The sequence below is a fragment of the Schistocerca piceifrons genome, chromosome 2, assembly GCF_021461385.2.
Source record: "Schistocerca piceifrons isolate TAMUIC-IGC-003096 chromosome 2, iqSchPice1.1, whole genome shotgun sequence".
Classification (NCBI taxonomy): Eukaryota; Metazoa; Arthropoda; class Insecta; order Orthoptera; family Acrididae; genus Schistocerca; species Schistocerca piceifrons.
This window is the reverse complement of record NC_060139.1, coordinates 206120062-206141297: the sequence shown is the minus strand read 5'-3', so window position 1 is coordinate 206141297 and position 21236 is coordinate 206120062. Positions and strand designations below refer to the sequence as shown.

At 45.3% G+C, this 21236-nt stretch overlaps 1 protein-coding gene across 1 annotated transcript in view; it reads left to right on the top strand.

The window, feature by feature from the left end:
* Positions 1–21236, top strand: part of LOC124775262 — a 148094-nt gene that overhangs the window by 13847 nt on the left and 113011 nt on the right. Inside the window, exon 2 of the mRNA XM_047250100.1 lies at positions 14770–18541. Within this exon, the coding sequence (XP_047106056.1) occupies positions 14860–18541 (3682 nt within the window). The 5' untranslated portion in view covers positions 14770–14859. The remainder of the gene's footprint in view (positions 1–14769; positions 18542–21236) is intronic.

Sequence of the window (21236 nt, the reverse complement as noted above, 5' to 3'; positions counted from 1 at the left end):
GTCATGACTGGCTCTCCCAAGGCCATCAGTAGTTCTAATGGAATGTTGTCTACTCCCGGGGCCTTGTTTCGACTTAGGTCTTTCAGTGCTCTGTCAAACTCTTCACGCAGTGTCTTATCTCCCATTTCATCTTCATCTACATCCTCTTCCATTTCCATAATATTGTCCTCAAGTACATCGCCCTTGTATAAACCCTCTATATACTCCTTTCACCTTTCTGCCTTCCCTTCTTTGCTTAGAACTGGGTTGCCATCTGAGCTCTTGATATTCATACAAGTGGTTCTCTTCTCTCCAAAGGTCTCTTTAATTTTCCTGTAGGCAGTATCTATCTTACCCCTAGTGAGACAAGCCTCTACATCCTTACATTTGTCCTCTAGCCATCATTACTATGTGATAAAAAGTCCTTCTGCACGCTTATTGTAAGAGACAATTTTTGTATGGTTAAGATAACCTCGTCTTTGAGGGAACTCCGTTAAGTAGACAGCTTGTAAGGTACCCGTTATTTGCGGATAGAGAGCATTTTACTTTATTTCCAGTGTTGCTATTTCACATACATGAAGTGAATGTATCAGCGCCGAAGTACGTACGGAGTAGGGAGCAAGCGGTAGGTTCCGACGCTGTCTAGCAAAGGCGTGTTGGCCATCTGGCGCATTCAGAACCAGTAGGATGAGGTGCCAAGGCAGAAATCGCTCGTGACGTCAGCAAAGCGCTACGTAGGAAAAGTACGTTCATTCTGGTGGGAGTCAAGTATCTGTTCTTGATCAATATTTGCTAACAAAGTTACCTTTTGCCACTCAGACATTAGAAGGAATCTACGGGTCACAATTTTACGACGCCAGTAAACGTTGGTATTAATAAATAGATGAATAACTTTGGCATATCCGAAGACGTACGATCTTATACGAAATATACCGATTGTACGCTCAAGTTAAGACTGTGCGCCATATTCTGCAGTCGTCGATAGGATGCCTTTCGACCTAGTCATGCAGTAGACCATGCTCTCGTGCGGTTAATAATTAGCTTATACTCAGTACGAACAAGTTCATTTTGCGGTGTTTCTTATATAGACGCACTTTAATGGCATTCTGTGTAAAAATCATTTGCACAAAAAAAAAATTCTTCCCGCTTCATTACGTAAAACGTAGACAGTAGTATTGCACTTTCAGAAGCCGACGGCGCTGCTACGGCTCTGCAAGAGGATATAAAACTACGAGAGCATCTCGGCTCACTAAGTCAACTAGAGACCGGACTGGCATAATCGTCGCAAAACCCGTCTGGAAAATCGTGCCCAGTTATACTGCACGCCCGTTAAATCAGCGTCTACGGACTCACCGGCTAAACTGAGACGTTTCTGGAGGTTTGAGTACGACTGGGGGGTTGTTGCATGCTGCATTTTTATGTTGTTATTTTGAACAAACTAGTTATTTCTTCGCAGTAAAATTGGAATCGGTTCTTATAATGTGCTTCATTAGCAGCATGATGTGGATGTTGATAGACGTACTGAAACGAGGAGACCTCCAACAAAGATCTTGCGAACCTCAACTCGCCCTGTTCACTCATGAGATAAAGAGCGCCGTAGACAAAGTCGTTCAGGTTGGTACTGTGTTGATTTCCTGGTGGCACTCGATACAGTTCCGCACTTCCGCTTGGTGAACAAAATGAGCTTGCCAAGTATCGGATTAGATTTATGATTTTATACAGGACTTCCTTGCAGATAGAACTGAACACGGCGTTCTTAACCGCACAGAACCGACAAATGTAAAAGTAATGTAGGGAATACGCCACGGGAATGTTATGTTATAGCAGCTCCACATTCTGACCATGATGGGCCAGTAGGGACCGAGCGACAGCCGTGTCATCCTCTGCCAAATGCATCGTGCAGCTGAGGTATGGAGCAGCATGGGTTTAGCATATGACTCTCCTGGTTTATATAGAGCAGATCCAGAGAAGAGAAGCGTGTTTCGTCACAGGATGGGCGGTTACTTTCTCCCACATGTCTTCCAAAATGACCACGACGAGAAAATGAGAGAAATTTGAGGAGGTCGTCCAAGCCGTGGGGAGAGGTTTCTAGGCCCGAAGCTTGTTTTCAGTAAGTGTAGACCAATTGGTATGCCACAGCGATAAAATGCGCTGACAAATGACCCTGCTAAAATCAGATGAAGGCACACAATAAGAAGCTGTCCGAGGCTGGAGGACCGCAGCCTTGGCCGCGGCATCTGCAGCTTCGTTCCCTGGGATACCGACATGGCCAGGAACCCACATAAAGGTAACCGGAGAACCGTCGTCCGCCAGCTGCTGAAGAGAGCGTTGTATCCGGTGCACGAATGGGTGAACCGGATACGGATCACTGAGGCTCTGGATGGCGCTCAGGGAATCAGAGCAGATGACATAAGCAGAATGTCGGTGGCGGCGGATGTAAAGAACAGCCTGATAGACGTCAAATAGCTTCGCTGTGAAGACCGAACAATGGCCATGGAGCCGGTATTTGAAACTGTGTGCCCCGACAATAAAAGAACACCTGACACCGTCATTGGCCTTAGAGCCATCTGTATAAATGAAGATCGTATTAATGAACTTCGAAATTCGACAAACCGCGAGCGGTATACCGAAGCTGGGGTAACCTCCTTTGGGAGCGAGCTGAGGTCAAGGTGAACGCGAACCTGAGCCTGGAGCCAAGGTGGCGTTTGGCTTTCGCCCACTCTAAAGGTTGCAGGGAGTGAAAAATCAAGGTGCTGAAGGAGGCGACGAAAGCGAACTCCAGGGGGTAGCAGGGCAGGTACATACAACCCGTACTGACAGTCGAGAGAGTCATCAAAAAAGGAACGATAAGACCGGTGGTCCGGCATTGATAATAGCCGACAGGCATGCCGACGAAGCAGTATATCGCGCCGGTAGGTTAGTGGGAATTCACTGGCTTCAGCTCCCATAATCCAGCACTGCTATACTAGCAAAAAATGGTTCAAATGGCTCTGAGCACTATGGGACGTAACATCTGAGGTCATCAGTCCCCTAGAACTTAGAACTACTTAAACCTAAGTAACCTAAAGACATCACACACATCCATGTCCGAGGCAGGATTCAAACCTGCGACCGCAGCAGCAGCGCGGTTCCGGATTGAAGCGCCTAGAACAGCTCGGCCACAGCGACTGGCAGAGGGAGATTGTAGTACCAGAATTACGCTCCTCCACAAAGCGTAACGTGGCTTGTGGTGTATAGATATAGATGTAGACCAATGAACAAGCTTTCGTGTTATGAGTTACACGTGCTGGGAATTACAAACCAGCATAATATTCTTCTGAACTGATGAGACATATTGCCATACTGGTTAGTCGTGTTGTTTAAAATATAAGAGAAGTCGTCTTCGAGATAGCGTTCGGAGTTTCTTGTCGCACAGGGGAATTTTTCTCTCTGTTTTATACGAGCAACAGATTCTGGAAATCACAACATTCAACATACAATGGTGGTTCAAGTCAGCGAGCTAATTTTGTCACTGTCGTCCTTCAGTTTCGTTCTTTCTTTCGTTGTCATAAGTAGATGTAAGAAGACACTATCTGTGCTAAATGAACAAGTCCTGTTTTTTCCGCGGCCCGATTAATTGATTTACGAAGGTCGGGTACGATTTTCCACATCAGCTGAACCGAAAACACATTTTATTTCGTTCACAATGTGGAAAAATGTAGGGAGGGTTGTGATACAAACACTACACAGGTTGGTTGGTTGATCTGGGGGAGGGGACGAAACAGCGAGGTCATCGGTCCCATCGGATTAGGAAAGGACAGGGAGGAAAGACGGTCGTATCCTTTCAAAGGAACCGTCCCCATACTGGCCCGAAGCGATTTAGGGAAATCAAGGAACACCTAAATCAGGAATGGCCGGATGCGGGTTTGAACCGTCGTCATCCTGAATGCGAGTCCAATCTGCTAACAACTGCGCCACCTCGCTCGCTACTCGTTTAATTCCAGTAAGAATTCCTACACATACTGTAACATTTCTCTTGTTAAATGAGAATGCTTGCTGTACTCTGTACATTAAGAAATACAACGCCAAACTTGTTTTCATCATTTGCAGTATCTCGTCACCAGTAAATTCGACGTGAAAATGCTTAGAGGCTGTTAATCGCTACCAGTAATTAAACACGCCAAAACAGCTAAAGGCGACGTTCTCAGAAAGGTTTGGATCACTGTGTCTTAATAGCCATTATAAGGAGGGAGCACGCGAAACGTATTACCGATTATTGTAACAATAGAACCAGGGCGGCGAGGCGACAATATCGCACCCGGTTTCCGCGGAAACGGCCGCTCAACAGAGCCGCAGTGGCTATATAAGGCGACGCGCTGTCCCTGAAATTCAGTCGAGTCCGGCGGCAGGAGAGGGCAACACGGGGTGGCGGTCTCTGCGAGTTGTCATCTGAGTTTAGCCAAGTCTGTGACTCCACAGGTTCGTCGGCGAACCCGCGTCTGCGGCTCTTCACATCTACGGCTCACACGACTGCACGTTGGCTACTTACCGCGTCGGTGGTCGACGCATCTGTTTGGGACTTCTCTTCTGTCACTTCTATGTGTGTGGCACAGTGCGTCTGGGACTCTACCATTTGTGCTACAGAGTTCTGACATAGAAGTATTTTGTGACTGCTTATCTAAGAGTCCTACGTTCCTGAACTCTACTTGTCTGTGAACCAAGTCGTTGAGGACTAAGCTGAGCGTTTCAGAATCTTCGCCAGCTGTCTGCGGTCTGTGAGTCTGTACTATGTATCCACAAGTCTATGCACCCGCGACTCTGTACCACGCGTCCGCGAGTTTACGCTGCGCATCCTAGACCCTGCGATAACGTCCACGAGTCTACACTGTGTGTCCACGAGCTTACGTGATGCTTCGGTCAGGAGAACACTGCGCGAGTGGACACAAAGCGTAGTTCGTGGACGTGTAGCGTAGGCTGCGTAGCGTAGATTCGTGGACTTAGTGGAGAGTCGTGGACGCTTAGACTTGTTGATGCATCGTACAGACTTGCAGATCGCGGACTGGTAGCTGAGATTCTCTGACGCGGAGCATAACGTCCCCAACGACTCGAATCATCGATGTGTAGAGCAGACATGGAGGAGGATTAGGTGTGTGGTCCTAAATGTGAATCACAACCCTGTAGGCAAAAATTGTGTCCCAGATGTACCGCTCCAGACATGTAGGAGTCAGAAGAGCAGTCCCAGACAGATGTGTTGAGCCACAGGCGCGTAAAGTCGCCAACGCATAGTCATGCAGTTGTGTGAGCCGCAGATGTGAAGAGTCACAGACGCGAATCCATCGACGAATCTGTGGAGTCACAGGCTTGGCTACACCCAGATGAAAATTCGCAGTTGCCATCACCATGTGTTGCTCTCTTCTGCTGCTGGACTGGATTAACTTTCAGGGGGCAGCGCGACACTACACTACGGGTCGGTGGCAGTCTGGTACGCATCGACCACTCTGCGGGACACCTCATCGACTCTGCGGGACACCTCATCAACTCTGCGGGACACCTCATCGACTCTGCGGGACACCTCATCGACTCTGCGGGACACCTCATCGACTCTGCGGGACACCTCATCGACTCTGCGGGACACCTCATCGACTCTGCGGGACACCTCATCGACTCTGCGGGACACCTCATCGACTCTGCGGGACACCTCATCGACACCACGCGACATCTGCTCAGCGACGCTGCCCCCTGCAGTGCCACGAGATGTCTACGGGCAGCTGGGCCCTCAGTTCCGACCAAGGTTTTTGGGAGGTTTTCCTTGGTTGTAAGGCGAATGCCGGAACTGTATACCCCCTCCCATCGACACAAAAAAGTGGAAAAATAAATTCTAAAATCTTACTTCCTCTTGTCTTTTTATTCAATTTTGATGTAAATAGAGCAATAAGTGACACCATTTAAGTGACACCATTTAGTAGAGCAATAAGTGACACCATTTAAGTGACACAATTTACTGTACCTGTAATTGCGGTGTATAGCTAGCTGACTGCATCGCTGAAGATGTAGTATGTAAAAGGAGAGATCAGTGGACACTCTGCAGTTGCGAGAGTACAGTGGCACACAGATTTCAGTTCAAACACACACACACACACACACACACACACACACGCAGAGAGAGAGAGAGAGAGAGAGAGAGGAGAGAGAGAGAGAGAGAGAGAGAGAGAGAGAGGGAGGGAGGGAGAGAGAGAGAGAGAGCTTTCAGAAAGGTCGAACAAAAGGGACAGCAAAATTGTCTTTTACTGCCTAATATCTTTCCCGCTGCTGCTTGATACCCTTTCTTATGATACAGTATGAATATTAATAAAATCAACAAACAGCAGACGGATTCCAGTCCTGACTGGCAATGGAGGGAAAAAGGTCCTATGAACCCGGAAATGCATCGTAGCGACAGTAGATGTTCCTCCGACCAACTTGCCGCGTGTTCCTTGTGTGTTCCAGGCTGTGCGACTGACGCAGCGTATTGTAAGCAGCAGAACGGTCTGGCATTTATGTCGGGAAATCAAACCGAGATGGAGTTTGTGTACGGCCATGCAGATGCAAACGGTCAAGAGGCGGCAATGTGATAACAAAACAAGAGTCCTCACAGACACGAAGCACGTCACAAAACATTTGAAGCCCTTTTTGGGCGTTAGGGCTTTGTATGTTCATTTCAGAAAGACGAACCTGCAGGGAGGCGGTGGACTGTGCGTCACCAGATTTGGAGGACCAGGTTGTACACGATATTGAGACAAACCACAGTACACGCTCCAGGCCACTGTCCCACCAACTTGGTGTAAGCTAAAGAGCATGACAACCACTACCATCCCTGTCACCTCCAGCGAGTGCTAGGGTTACCAGCAGCGAATTTCCCTCTACGGGAAGGATTCTGTGAATGGTTTTTGCAGAGGACCATCTCAATTATGGGATTTCTGTCATCAGTCCTCTTACCGACGAAGCAGCCTCTACCAGAACTGGCATTAGTCTGCATAGTCATCTGTGGGCTGCAGACAGGGTAAGTGACCAAAGGAACTTTTCATTCGTCAGCGCCATCTACCGCGGTAATGATGCATTTCCGAAAACATGTTCATGGGAATACTTTTCCTCCGTATCCAAAAAAAAAAAAAAAAAAAAAATGGCTCTGATCACTATGGGACTTAACATCTGTGGTCATCGGTCCCCTAGAACTTAGAACTACTTAAACCTAACTAACCTAAGGACATCACACACATCCATGCGGAGGCAGGATTCGAACCTGCGACCGTAGCGGTCACGCGGTTTCAGACTGAATCGCCTAGAACCGCACGGCCACAACGGCCGGCCTCCGTATCCAGCCAGGAATCCGTTCCTGCAGTTTGTCGATTTAAAATTATTGTTCACTCTGTATATTAAGCGAAAGCTTTTAGTAATATTCCACTGTTCAGAGCTCATCGAAGCGTCAGATTTTATCTCTGGACTACAGCAATCTCTGGAAGTCCAGCTTTTACTGGTGTACCTTAAGAGAGTTTCCTGTGTGTTACTTAATGTACAGGTTACAGTAACCATTCTCTTTTATCGAGAGAAATGGTACGGCGCGTGTAGATTCTTACTGGAACCAAGCTGATGTGCTAAATCGTATTGAGCCATCATAAAGCAACTGCCTGTGGCGCTCTGGAAAGTAGAAATCGGTACATTTAGTCTAGCGTCTTCTTATACAGGGTGCGGCAGCGTTCCTAGTAGGATATTAAAAACACACCGTCAGGCAGTAACTGTAATTTATTTATTACATGAAAGGTCAGGTAAGCGAGGCGGCCAGGAAATGTCATCAAAACGGGAAATTAATCTACCGGGAAATGTCTGTCGCAAGAAACTCATGCAAATTCTGGCCACCATTCCTGAGTTTGATCGCATCAGAAGTGCCGTCGGTAATGTCCAAGGGAATACGTTACGCCGAGTTATGGAAAGCTTCCAACGACGCCTAGATGAATGTGTCGTGCAGAGGGGGCATCATTTGACGGGAGTCATATACAAAAAGTAATCCACGTAATGGACAGTGACTTACACATTAATAAATGGCATACCTTTAACTATTAATTGACATAAGAGGTAATAAATAAATTACAGTTACTGCCTGATGGTGTGTTTTTAATATTATACTAAGAATGCTGCCGCACCCTGTATTTACTTGTCACCGTAATCGAGGCCGCTAACGCATGCTTATGCGATGGCGCTTGACTCTGAGAGCCGTCGGTTCGAACCCTGGTGGTGTAAAATTTTCACTGCCAGTATTTGGCTGGTAAGAGGAAGAGAGAGGTGGTGTAAAGTTCCTGAACGCCAGTCCATGCGGCAGAGTCTCATGAAGTAGGGCCACGTAAACCTGTTGATGGTATTCCGTCCGTCGGATACGGAAGTTAAGCTCGGCGCCCCCTTTTGGAGCTATTCATCCATGACAACACAAACCGCACCACTGTACATACAATCATCACGCCCCTAGATATATTCTCTGAGTATGGGACTTTGTCACGTAGGCGCCTTACATTTACTTACGACAGGGGGCTTTATGTTATGTATGTGTCTTACATTTACTTGTGACAGCGAGAAATGATAAAAAGATAACACACACTGCGACATGTGAAACACAGTCAGTGGACAGCTATCGTATGCAGTACCGAGGTGGCTGTCGTGAAACATTATTCGAATGTCCAGTTACAGAATCTACTGCTCGTATGGTGCAGTGTGAAAAATTTGCCCCGCGAGACAAGAAAATAACTCCCCATCTCGAATCAAATAGGAGCGTCGTATTATCGGCCGTTGCTCTTGTATTTTAACCAGTATTGTACTTGATTGCGATCCCTAAGACATAAAATTGATACGAAAGGCTTATTTATCGGTCCAGCTATAAATCTATGTCTACATTCCGCAGATCATCTTACGGTGTGGGGCGGGGGTATCCCTAACATTTCGTAATATTCAACTGTTCAGAGCTCCTCGAAGAGTTGTGTGTTTCCCCTAGACTTCAGAAATCTCTGGCAGGACGGTTTTTACTGGTGACGACATACTGCAAATGAAGAAAAAAAGTTTGGCGTTGTATTTCTTAATTTACAGAGTACAGCAAGCGTTCTCATTTAACAAGAGAAATGTTACAGTATGTGTGTTTCTAAAATCCTTGTCCTCTATATTTCGCATGGAAACGAAATACATCATTTTTAAGAATGTTCGTACAAGTTTTCATTTCGTTGTATCCAGAATAAGCACATTACTTACATTCTAGTAGATACTTAGAAGTTCAAACTACATTACATGGCGAACACACACCAAACAAAATGCGGATTTTTGTCTAAGCTTTCGAAACGTTTGCAGCAATTTCGGTGTGTGAGATGATGATCGTGTAATAAGTCAGAACATGATGCCCAACACTTTACCACTGAAACGAATTCGCGTAGATAATATACAGGCAATATGACGTAGCACAATAACAGTATGATCTGTCTTTGGTAGCAGACTGGATCAGTAGGAACAGGGCCTCTGGGTCAGTTTATAGTGTTGCTTATAAATTCTGGAGGCACAGCGACATGTTGGAAAACGGTTGATTTATATCCACAGGATACATCAGCTCCGGGATGGGTGCATGGAAACATTGTGCGTAGTTGTAACAGCGCAGAACGGTGCGTAATCAACAAAAGACTAGATTTAAATCGAATGCGTGGTCATGGAGAAAGCAGTCTCCTTGGTTTCCCCCAGGGGAAAAAGTTGAACGTTAGATTGTTACAGAGTAACGACTTCACGCTGTACAGAATTTAACAAAAACAATATATTTAAATGCTGCATTTAAAAAAATAAAAATGAGAAATAAAAGGTTCGGCCGTTGTAATCATCTATGAACCTCCCACACAGGAAGATACTTACAGTTTTTGTAAAATAATGTTTCACTCGTAGAGAAAGGTATCACGTCATGACCAATTTCAGCCATTTGACATCCACTACGATCTTCTGCTACGTGCGCCCGCATTGTCCATACCTGTTTTCTAATATCATCTACCTACATTTTGTTATGTTGTAGTCTTGGACTTTTCTTGCATCTTTGAATCAGTCCACCAGAGAAATTCCTTGGTCTAACTGCCAACTATTCGCCAGACTAAATGCCTGTATCCACATTATTATCTTTACAGTCATAATTATCTTTTCCATTTCAGTCAGTGCAACGATCCACTCGTCCGTAGTAACCCCAAACACGCGTCTGTCCATTTTTCTCCGAGCATCTCACGTATTTTGAATGGATTACATCTCAGAGCCATAAATCGAAACTGACAAGACCTAGTGTTTCTAAATTTTCAGTTTCAGGCACATAACGCGTCTCTTCGCATGGTTTGCAGTTGCATATATGACTGGCACAACGGAATAAAATTGTACCTAAGGCAATGAAGACCTGCACGTCATCTACGCTCTGTGCAACGACTGGAAACTGATCCTCGGAATAAATAAATATTAAGTATTGCGCGTAAATGGACAGAGTGATTTAATGTGGACCAGCGACATAAAACTAGATGCAGGAATGGTGGATGCTGCGTTAATTAATCGAAAGGCTTCTTAGGGTCATGTCGTTCATCTCTAAAACGATCTTGATTATTAAACTGTGGTGTGCAAACTGAACACCAGGTTGATTTCCGGAAAGTATGTGACTCGGTGCCGCACTGCTGACTGTTAACAAAAATGCAAGCATATGGAACAAGTTTGATGATGTGTGACTAGCTCTAAATCATTTTAACGTAATAGTAACCAGACAACTGAGTCGTTGGGAGTGTCCCAGGGAAGTGCGATAGAACCGCCTATACAATTTTACTATAGTAATCATTCCTTCCTTCGCAGGTGAGCGCCAATAAAATGTTTTCATACTCCGAGGAGAAAGTTGGTGATTGCAATTTTATAAGGAGATCCTGCCGCAGCGAAAAACATCTTTGTTTTTATGACTGGAGTCCCAATTTGTGTATCATATCCCAGGCACTATCTCCCCTATTTCATGATAAGACAAAACGAGCTTCCCTTCTTCGATCTTTTCCGATGCCTCGGTCAGTCTTATCTGGTGCGGATCCCACAACGCACAGCAGTACTCCAGAAGAGGGCGGAAACGCGTAGTGTAAACAGTTTCTTTAGTAAATTTGCTTTCCCATTACATTATCTTTGACATCGTTCCAATGTAAGTTATTCGTAACTGTAATCCTTAAGTATTTAGTTGTGTTTACAGCCATTAGATTTGTGTGATTTATCGTGTAACTGAAATTTTGCGGATCCTTTTTGTGCTCGTGTGGATAACTTCACACCTTTCATGTTTGGGAATCAGTTGCCACTTTTTGCACCATACAGATACCTTGTATAAATTATTTTGCAATTAGAGTCGATCATTTGATGACATTACATGACGGTAAATGACAGTATCATCTGCAAACAATCTAAGAGGACTGCTCAGACTGTCTTGTAAATGATTTATCTAGATCAGGAACAATAGGCCTGTAACACTTCCTTGGGGAGCGCCAGATATTACTTCTGTTTTACTCTATGACTTTCGGTCAGTTATTACGAGCTATGATCTTTCTCACAGGAAATCACAAAGCCAGTCACACTATTGAGACGACACTCCATAGTCATGCAATTTGATTAGGAGTCGCTTGTGAGGAACTGTGTCAGAAGCCTTATGGAAATCTAAAAATACAGAATCACTCTGACGTCCCCTGTCGATAGAACTCATTGCTTCCTGAAAATAAAGAGTTAGTTGTGTTTCATAAGGGCGATATTTTATGAATTTGTTAACAGTTCGTTTTCTTCGAGGCTATTTTTTATGTTCGTGCACAGTATATGTTCCACGATCCTACTGCGGAAACGAAGTTAGTGATATGGGTCTGTAATTCAGTAGATAACTCCTGTTTCCTTCCTTGGGTATTAATGTGACATGTGCAGCTTTCCATCCTTTAGGTACGGAACTTTCGATGACGGAGCGGTTGTATATGACTGTTAAGTATGGGGCTATTGTATCAGCATACCGTGAAAGGAACATGATTGGTGTACCAATCTGGGCAGGAAGCCTTGCCTTTCTTAAGTGTTTTAAGCTGCTTCACTATACCAAGCACATCTACTTTTAAGGAATTTCGAAAAACAGTTTTTAGTAACTTTGCTTCAGAGTAGCTGTCGTCAATAACGTCACGATTTTTATCGTGCAGTGATGGTATTTATTGCGTCTTGTTCTGGTATATTATATACATATGACCATAATCTCTTTCGGTTTTCTGTCAGATTTCCAGACAGAGTTTCCTTGTGGAAACTATTAAAAGCATCTCGCACTGAAATTTTCGCTAAATTTCGAGCTTCTGCAAAACTTCGAGAATCTTGGGGATTTTGCGTTCTTTTAAATTTGGCAGGCTTTTGTCGTCGCTTCTGCAATAGTATTCTGACCTGTTTTGTGTGTCATGGGAGACCAGTACCATCTCTTATTAATTTATTTGATATATATATACGTCGAATTCTGCCGATACTATTTCTTTGAATTAAAACCACATCTGGTCATCGCTTGCGTAGTCAGATTAGATGGAGTGGTGACTGTATCTTAGAAAGGTGTCAAGCGAATTTTTATCTGCTTTCTTAAATTTCCCTTTATTTTTGGTAGGTTTGCATATTACGATATTCACTCTAGCTTCAACAACCTTATGGCTACTAATCCCAGTATCTGTCATTATGCTCATTATTTGGTCAGAATTATTTATTGCTAAGAGGTCCAAATATGTTTCCACAACAATTTACTCTTAGAGTTATTCAAAACAATAGTCTGAGAAAGCATTCAGTACGAGTTCGGACGACGTTTCATGCCTACAACCGAGTTCAAACACGTATTTTCCCCAACATATCGACGGTAGACTGAATTCACCACCAACTATAATTGTAGGAGTGAGGTACCTATTTGAAATGACGCTCAAATTTCTTTGAAATGTTCAGCAACTGTATTATCTGAGTCGAGGGGTCGAGAAAAGAAACCAATTAGTAATTTATTCCAGTTGTCAAGTATAACCTCTACCGATCTAAATCACAGGAATTACCTTCGTCAATTTCACTGCAAGTTAAACTGTTTCTGATAGCAATAAACACTCCACCACCAACTGTATTTCACGTATACTTTCTAAACATGGTTAGGTTCTTTGTAAAAATTTCTGCTGAACATATTTCCGGCTTTAGCCAGCTTTCCATTCATTTAACGATTTGAGATTCAGTGCTTTTTATTAGCGCTTGGAGCTCTGTTTTTTTTTTATTTTCCAACATAGCTACGACAGTTTACAACTGAATTATTGATTGTTCCCATGTCGTCCCTCTTACTGTGGTCGTCCTACACCCACTGAGACAGAAGCCCTTTCTACACTTTCCCAACATCCTCTAACCTAAAAAACCACCCATTCCCTTCCACGCAGCCCCTACTTCCTGTGTATCCGCTTCCTGCGTGTAGTGGACCTCTAACTAATTTAGCGGAACTCAGAAACCCGCCACCGTATGGCACCTACATCATCGCAGAACCGTCTGAGCCTCTGATTGAGAACCTCCACTCGGCTCTGTACTAAAGGACTGCAATCTCTTTTGTCAACGATACTACAGATGGTGAGCTTCGCCTTCATCTCGCCTGCGAGGCTGGCGATCTTCTACCTGAGCTAGCCATCCGAAACCAGAGAGAATTTCTTCCGAACCGTGACACACTGCCTCTGTTCCTTTAGAAGTTTCTCTACAGTGACTGTTTACCATGAGGTGTCAAGGGGTCTCGGTTTTTTGTGTATTTCGGCAAATAGACCACCTCCATTTACCAATAGCCAAACTTAACGTATATATTTTTACATTGTCCCTAAAAATCTCACTGCTGTCAATTTCGGGATGTAAACAATTTTCTGCACTTTGTATTTTGTGAGCTCCACTGTTTTGTAGGAGCGCTTGAAACTCTGGAAATTTGTTGCGAATGCTTCGGGAATTAATTGCCTGGATTTTAATAGTGTCGCCGGGTACAGAGCTATATGTACAGTAGAGAGATATTTTTTGGTTAGATATGTTTGAATGGTTGCGGGGATGCAAGTATTTAACGATTAAAAGAATTGAAAAACTGGCTTTCTGGCTACCCACGTAATTTATTTATTTGATGTTCCATCACATAGTCTTTTTGGCTCCTCCGACAGATTTTGCATCCTAATTATAGTGTAAATTTGTAATTTCTACTTGTTGATACGTATAACATACTTGTCAGGGATGTGTTTTCTCATATCATCCTTGTATTAGATGTTTCGCATTGTAATACAGACAAAATTGTGTTTTCTTGTTCTTGCTTAGGATGGTTTTAATGTATATAATCAGTTCGACGCTGGAATGTATATTCCGAAACCGATCATACATGTTGTACGAACAATTAACATCAATAAGTTATCGTGTAGATACGAGATATTTCGTCTTTTACAACAAAAGTTTTTTTTTACTTCTGATCAAACGTTTCGCCTCTTCCTACTAGCAGTCATTAGTTGTTCTCATTTTTCTATTCTTTTCATGTTTCCATCCGTTTTTCTGTAGGCACTAGATGCCCACAGTACGCGTTTCCAGTTCATCGTAGGTCACATTTACATAATTCACTAATCTAATCTTTTGAATGGCTGCAAATATTAAGAATAATATCCATAAAATGCAGCCTTTCTTTCACATAATAAGATCTCATAGGCTTAGTGTACTTTGGTTAGGTTAATTTTATATATTGGGTAATTTTGGGCAACTAAATGACACACACTTCATTTCTTGTTGCAGAGAAGCATGCCTTGGACGATGATCGCCCGCTGGTGCTAGGGAATATGGTCTCTCAACGCCAGTGCAACGGATATTTGTACAGTTACACAGATGCTTCCATTGTCACCAGAGTCGCCGCTTGATGCAAGAGAGACAATGGATTCAGTGCCAGAAGCAATGAATCTGGTGAAATCTGGTAGGAACGGCGCTGGATCCCCTGCTAATGACACCCTGCGTGGTTCCACAGCAGTGGAGGGCAACGGAGAACTGTCTGTGACAGTTGTAACGCGTTCGAGAGAAGACGTTCAAGTCACAGAGGGGTTCAAGCAGAGCTCGATCGCACATGTTGCAGTAACTACCACTAGTACTAATGGCCAGACTAATCGACAGGGGATTAAGAGATATCTCTTCCGCGAGCCTCCACAGTTACAACCGCAGTCAGGCGCCGAAAGGAGAGTTTCTCAGGGTGAGATTGTCGGGACTGAAGACCAGGTTTCTCAGAAGACAGCCGCAGATGTTGGGAAACTTAGGGCAATAGAGAATGGCCGATGGATCGAGATGTCTGCTGCTCGTCCCGACGAAACTGACGTCCGAGTGTCGGCCACCAACATGACCCGGGACACCAACAGTGACGACGAATACATCGATGTCGAAACTTTCGACCCAGTCGAGGATCGACGCCAATGGCTGCTGGAGCAGAGTAGGAGGCTGGTGGCATCCAACCGGGTCCAGTACGAAGACATCACTCCACATCCTAAAATACCCTCTTCTGCTGAACAGATCAGTAGAGACACCACTGAAGCAGGAGGAGAGCACACTGCTATAGATGATGACCGCGTCCCTTCGCTGGACAGTGGCTGTTATTCTGATGAGGAAGTCAGAGTCAGGATGAGGGGATCCAGTTCTGACTGGAGCGACTCAGTTGGCGAAGCACACAGGAATAAAGAGAGTGGAACAGGAAGGCTTTCTTCTTCCAGTGTGACACCTGAGGATGCTGACAAATCTCACAGGCATAGCTACCGAGGGGTGTATCCTGTGAATGACGACAAGATGGCGTTTTCACCTCCAGAGCCCACTTGTAGCTCAGACCGGCCAGCACCTAATCACGAACATCGGCAAGTAGCGACTTTGAAACACGATGGAAACTCCACAACACATTCTCCCATCCATGTCTCGTACGTCAAGTCGTGTGGTGGATACACACTATATATTCCTGGAAAAGTCCTGCCGCCTGAGAAGGATATTTCTGTATCCAGCAATGGCAACGTGAGAGTTTCTGACACACTAAGTGGCCCAGTAAGTCGCAACAGTACCGAAGTGGTCTACACAATGGATACTTCTGCAGTGAGGATGTCTACCAGCACATCATCAGCAATTGACTCACATGTACTCCTTGACAACGTGAAACATGCTGCGGCAGTAGTTCAGCGCAAAAGCGTAGTGGTATCGACAGGTGATGATAGTACTCCACAACGAGAGCTCAACAGGTGTACTCCAGAAGAAGCTAGAGGGCATGATGAAATTCTAAGAACGAAATCTGTTGACAGGGCTAATGTACAGTTGTTACCTAACAACAGAGATGAGGCGCCGAATCGATATTTACAACAATTTAGCAGTTACAATCCAAATCGTGCAGTAATTATTCCAATTCCGAGTGAAAAATCAGCTTTCGTAAACACTTCACATAGTAGCGTGCACAGTGGATTAAAAGCTGTGGTCGCCCCGGGAAGGTATCTTCGTGTGGAAGGAAGTGTGTCTGAGACTAGAAATTCCAGGGACAGGAATGCTGTGGACTTTGAAAAAATGGCACCACCCCTGGAGACAGTGCACAGATATATTCCCAGTGGAACATTTCTTCCTCGCGGTTACATTACTCCCCCACCTAGGATGGTAGTGAAGAACCCAGTAAGTAGTCGAGCTGATTTTAACGCAGCAGTGGTAGGAGGTACAACACACCCAAATGGCGTCAACAGCAGCAATGCGCGCCGTAGATCTGATGCCAGAATGACACCTGATAATTCAAGAGATAGCGAGTATGCATACCACCACAGCAAACCCATAAGGGTTGTTTACACCCCAATAAGTGACATAGCTGACGACGAACCTCCAAGAAAAGTGTCCAGGTTTTCTTACGGCAACGAAAGGCTGTTATCAATTGCCGAAATCGAGCACGAATCTCAAACTTCTGTGCGACATGCTCGCTATCTGACGACAGAAGCCATGACTGTCGGAGCGCAATCGCGAGATGCTGAAGTAAGATCGATGAATCATTGGCCAGTCGCATATGGTTCTCATATTCTGAAGACTTACCTAAGAGGGCAGGATGCGCTCGGCCAGGAATCGGTGCACCGCTCTAATAGTCCCGCATCTAGAGATGCAATACCCGATTCGGAAACCGGCTCTGTCAGGCAGTGGCGCATGAGATTTGGGGATCGCCTACGTGCAGAAGAGGAATTTAATCCAGTTGACAGGAAGGAACGGATTTCAAGACCAGAAATTGAGAGCGTCACTTACGAAGGTAGTTGTAGGAAGCCATTGAACGACTATAATTCTAAGGGCGATGTGAATGGCACGCTCGACCTAAGTAAGAAAGATCTAGTCCAACAGAGGGACGGGGCTGTGTCTGCGAAGGAAGCAGTCCATTTTGAACGTGGGGAGTCACGATACGTTAGTTCTGACGAGCGTTGTTCGCCCACTGAACGGAACCCAAAATCACACAGGGGCCCGGTGGTGAATCCCGCCAGTGTGATAGTGACAAGTGGGGCGGGAGGCAGTGGAAAAGGAGTCCACTCTGGTGGTGAGCACTCGAGACAAGTCGTCAGGACAGTTATCGTTTCAGCTGACAGTCGGAAGGTCGGTAGTGGGCAGAAGTCGTCGCCACTCCAGCCCGAGGTGGGAACTGAGCGGTTTAGAGAAGTGAGGTCCGAGGGTCCTACCGCGGAACCTTCTACGGTGTTGGCTCCAGAACCGGGTGGACAGAGGAGTAGGTACATGATAACGAGAGAGGGAGACGGAAACAGGTTCGTAATCCGTGAGGTCGGAAGTGATGTGAGGACAGCAGCAGGACAGCTGGTTGCGATTAAGGAAAGGATAGAGAGTGGATTGGGTGGAAGTCCAACTGGTGCGGTGCAGGGGAGGCGCGTGCTGAAAGATGTGAACAGGGGTGAGGTGGGTGCCGTCCGTTCCTCAAAGAGTCCGCCAGGCGACCGGCACCGCCCTCCAGCCTCGGTCATCAGGACGGCACCCCGCGCACCGTCTCGGGAGAGTCGACCGGAGCAGCAGAGACCGACCGAGGGAGACCTGTCGGACGACGAGGTGGTGGAACTGTACCGCGTGCGACGGGTCCTCCCCGGCGGGATGCCGCACTTCGAGCCCACGGCCGGCGAGTGCGCGTGGGCGGACGCCGAGTGGGCGTCCGGCGGGGGCAGGGTCGAGGACGAGTCGGTGTACGGCCCGTCGGACAGCGACGAGGACCGCGCGCTGCGGCTGCGGGTGTCGGTGATCCTGTGGGCGCTACTGGGCGGCGAGCGGCTGCGCGCCGTGGGCTGGCCGCGGCAGGCGGCGCGGCGCGTGCTCTGGCGCACCGTCGACGTGTGCTGCGCCGTGGCCGGCGCCAAGAGCCCGGCCGCCGTGCCGCTGCCCGCCGACCACGACTGCGGCGCCGACATGGCCTGCTTCCGCGACCACGCGCACCGCTTCCTCGAGGTGTGCGCGCCGACGCGCGACCACTGGAAGCGCTACGGCTGGGCCTCGCTCACCATCGACGCCGTCGTCGCCAAGGTCTACAGGGAAGGTGAGCCAAGCGCGAGCGCACACAGACTCCAGGAAGACATTAGTCACGTATTCCTTTCCTTACCCTTAGGTTCACAGACGAATGGGAAAACTGGTAGAAGCCGACCTCAGGGAAGATCAGTTTGGATTTCATAGATATATTGGAACACGTGAGGCAATACTGACCCTACGACTTATCTTACAAGGGAACCCCCCATCGCATCCCCCTCAGATTTAGTTATAAGTTGACACAGTGGATAGGCCTTGAAAAACTGAACAAAGATCAATCGAGAAAACAGGAAGAAGTTGTGTGGAACTATGAAAAAAATTAGTAAAATATACAAACTGAGTAGTCCATGCGAAGATAGGCAACATCAAGGACAAAAGGAGTCAAGGAGCGCCGTGATCCCGTGGTTATCGAGAGCAGCTACGGAACGAGAGGTCCTAGGCTCAAGTCTTCCCTCCAGTGATTAGTTTAATTTTTTATTTTCAGTTTATGTGACAAACTCTTATGTTTTCATCACTTTTTTGGGAGTGATTATCACATCCACAAGAAAACCTAAATCTGGCAAGGTAGAAGAATCTTTTTACCCATTCGCTAAGTGTACTAGTTAGGTGGCCCGACAACATATTACTGTCATGTGACGCACACGCCGTCACCAGTGTCGTATAGAATATATCAGATGTGTTTTCCTGTGGAGGAATCGGTTGACCTATGACCTTGCGATCAAATGTTTTCGGTTCCTATTGGAGAGGCACGTCCTTTCGTCTACTAATCGCACGGTTTTTCGGTGCGGTCGCAAAACACAGACACTAAACTTATTACAGTGAACAGAGACGTCAGTGAACGAACGGACAGATCATAACTTTGCGAAAATGAAGAAAGTAAAATATTCAGTTGATGGAAGACTTGAACCAAGTACCTCTCGTTCCGCAGCTGCTCACGCTAACCACGGGACCACCGCGTTCCTGACCTCTGATTCTCCTTGATGTTGCTTATCTTACGCATGAACTACTCAGTTTGTATATTTTACTAATTTTTTTTCATAGTTCCACACAACTTCTTCCTGTTTTCTCGATTGATCTGCGTTCAGTTTTTCAAGGCCTATCCACTGTGACAACTTATAACTAAATCTGAGGGGGGGTGCGATGGGGAGGTTCCCTCGTTAGAAGCTAGATTAAGGAAAGCCAAACCTACGTTTCTAGCATTTGTAGACTTAGAGAAAGTTTTTGACAATGTTGACTGGAATACGCTCTTTCAAATTCTGAAGGCGGCAGGAGTAAAATACAGGGAGCGAACGGCTATTTACAATTTGCACAGAAACCAGATGGCAGTTATAAGAGTCGAGGGTGTAATGGTACTTGAAACACGTAACCATTATGGTACCTCACCTGAACCTCTCGATACCAGTAATATTCCACTGTGTTTCTGTACAAGTAGTTAACATATTTCTGAGGCAACATTCAGATTTGATTTCATTTGTGATACATCGATATGTTTATATTGCAATGATATTATTCTTATGTGTATTCTTTCTTTTGTCACTATGATCTTTGACGTGCTTGTACCTCTGATTTTTGGGCGCGTAAGCGATTATTAGTTAGTTGTTAGAGAGTCGGACCTTGAGAAAGTCATGTCTTGGACGTCGTGTTGGAAAGACGCATAACGTAGTCAGCTTATAAAATGTGAACTTTAACAGTGACTGTGAGGAAGATGTTTTCAAGTATGTTTTGTATTGCGAAGTGATGTTTTGTGTGTTACGTGATATTGCAATAAAAGCAATTAAAAGGAAGTGTAACTTAAATTCGGAGTGCTGATTATTTTTTTTACATCGCTATTGTGCTAACTTTGAAAGGTTTAATCTTCAAGAATGGTTTGTGAAGCGCATCTACAAAACTTTTGAATATAGCAGAATAAAACCTAGACCTTTTTGCATCCGAGGTTGGAATCATCACCACCTCGATATTCGACGATTGAGCCATGATTTTACAACGAGACCAGCGTGGGAAACACGAAACGATGAGTGCCTAGTTTATTCATTATTACATGAAATGACTTTAATAACTGTGCTCTAATGACACCTGCCACATAAAAACTTTGTTGTTGTCCGAAAATGCAGTATTTAGTAGCGTGAGCAACAGCACAATCATTATTAAATTTTGACCTTTTGTGGTAGGGTTGTTAGAAGGGACATGAAAGGGAAGCAGTCGTTGGGAAGGGAGTGAGACAGGGTTGTAGCCTCTCCCCGACGCTATTCAGTCTGTATATTGAGCAAGCAGTGAAGGAAACAAAAGAAAAATTCGGAGTAGGTATTAAAATCAATGGAGAAGAAATAAAAACTTTGTGGTTTGCTGATGACATCGTAATTCTGTCAGAGACAGCAAAGGACTTAGAAGAGCAGTTGAACGGAATGGGTAGTGTCTTGAAAGGAGAATGTAAGATGAACATCAACGAAAGCAAAACCAGGATAATGGAATGTAGTCGAATTAAGTCGGGTGATGCTGAGGGAATTAGATTAGGAAATGAGACATTTAAAGTAGTAAAGGAGTTTTGCTATTTGGGGAGCAAAATAACTGATGATGGTCGAAGTAGAGAGGATATAAAATATGGACTAGCAACGGCAAGGAAAGCGTTTCTGAAGAAGAGAAATTTGTTAACATCGAGTATTGATTCAAGTGTCAGGAAGTCGTTTCTGAAAGTATTTGTATGGAGTGTA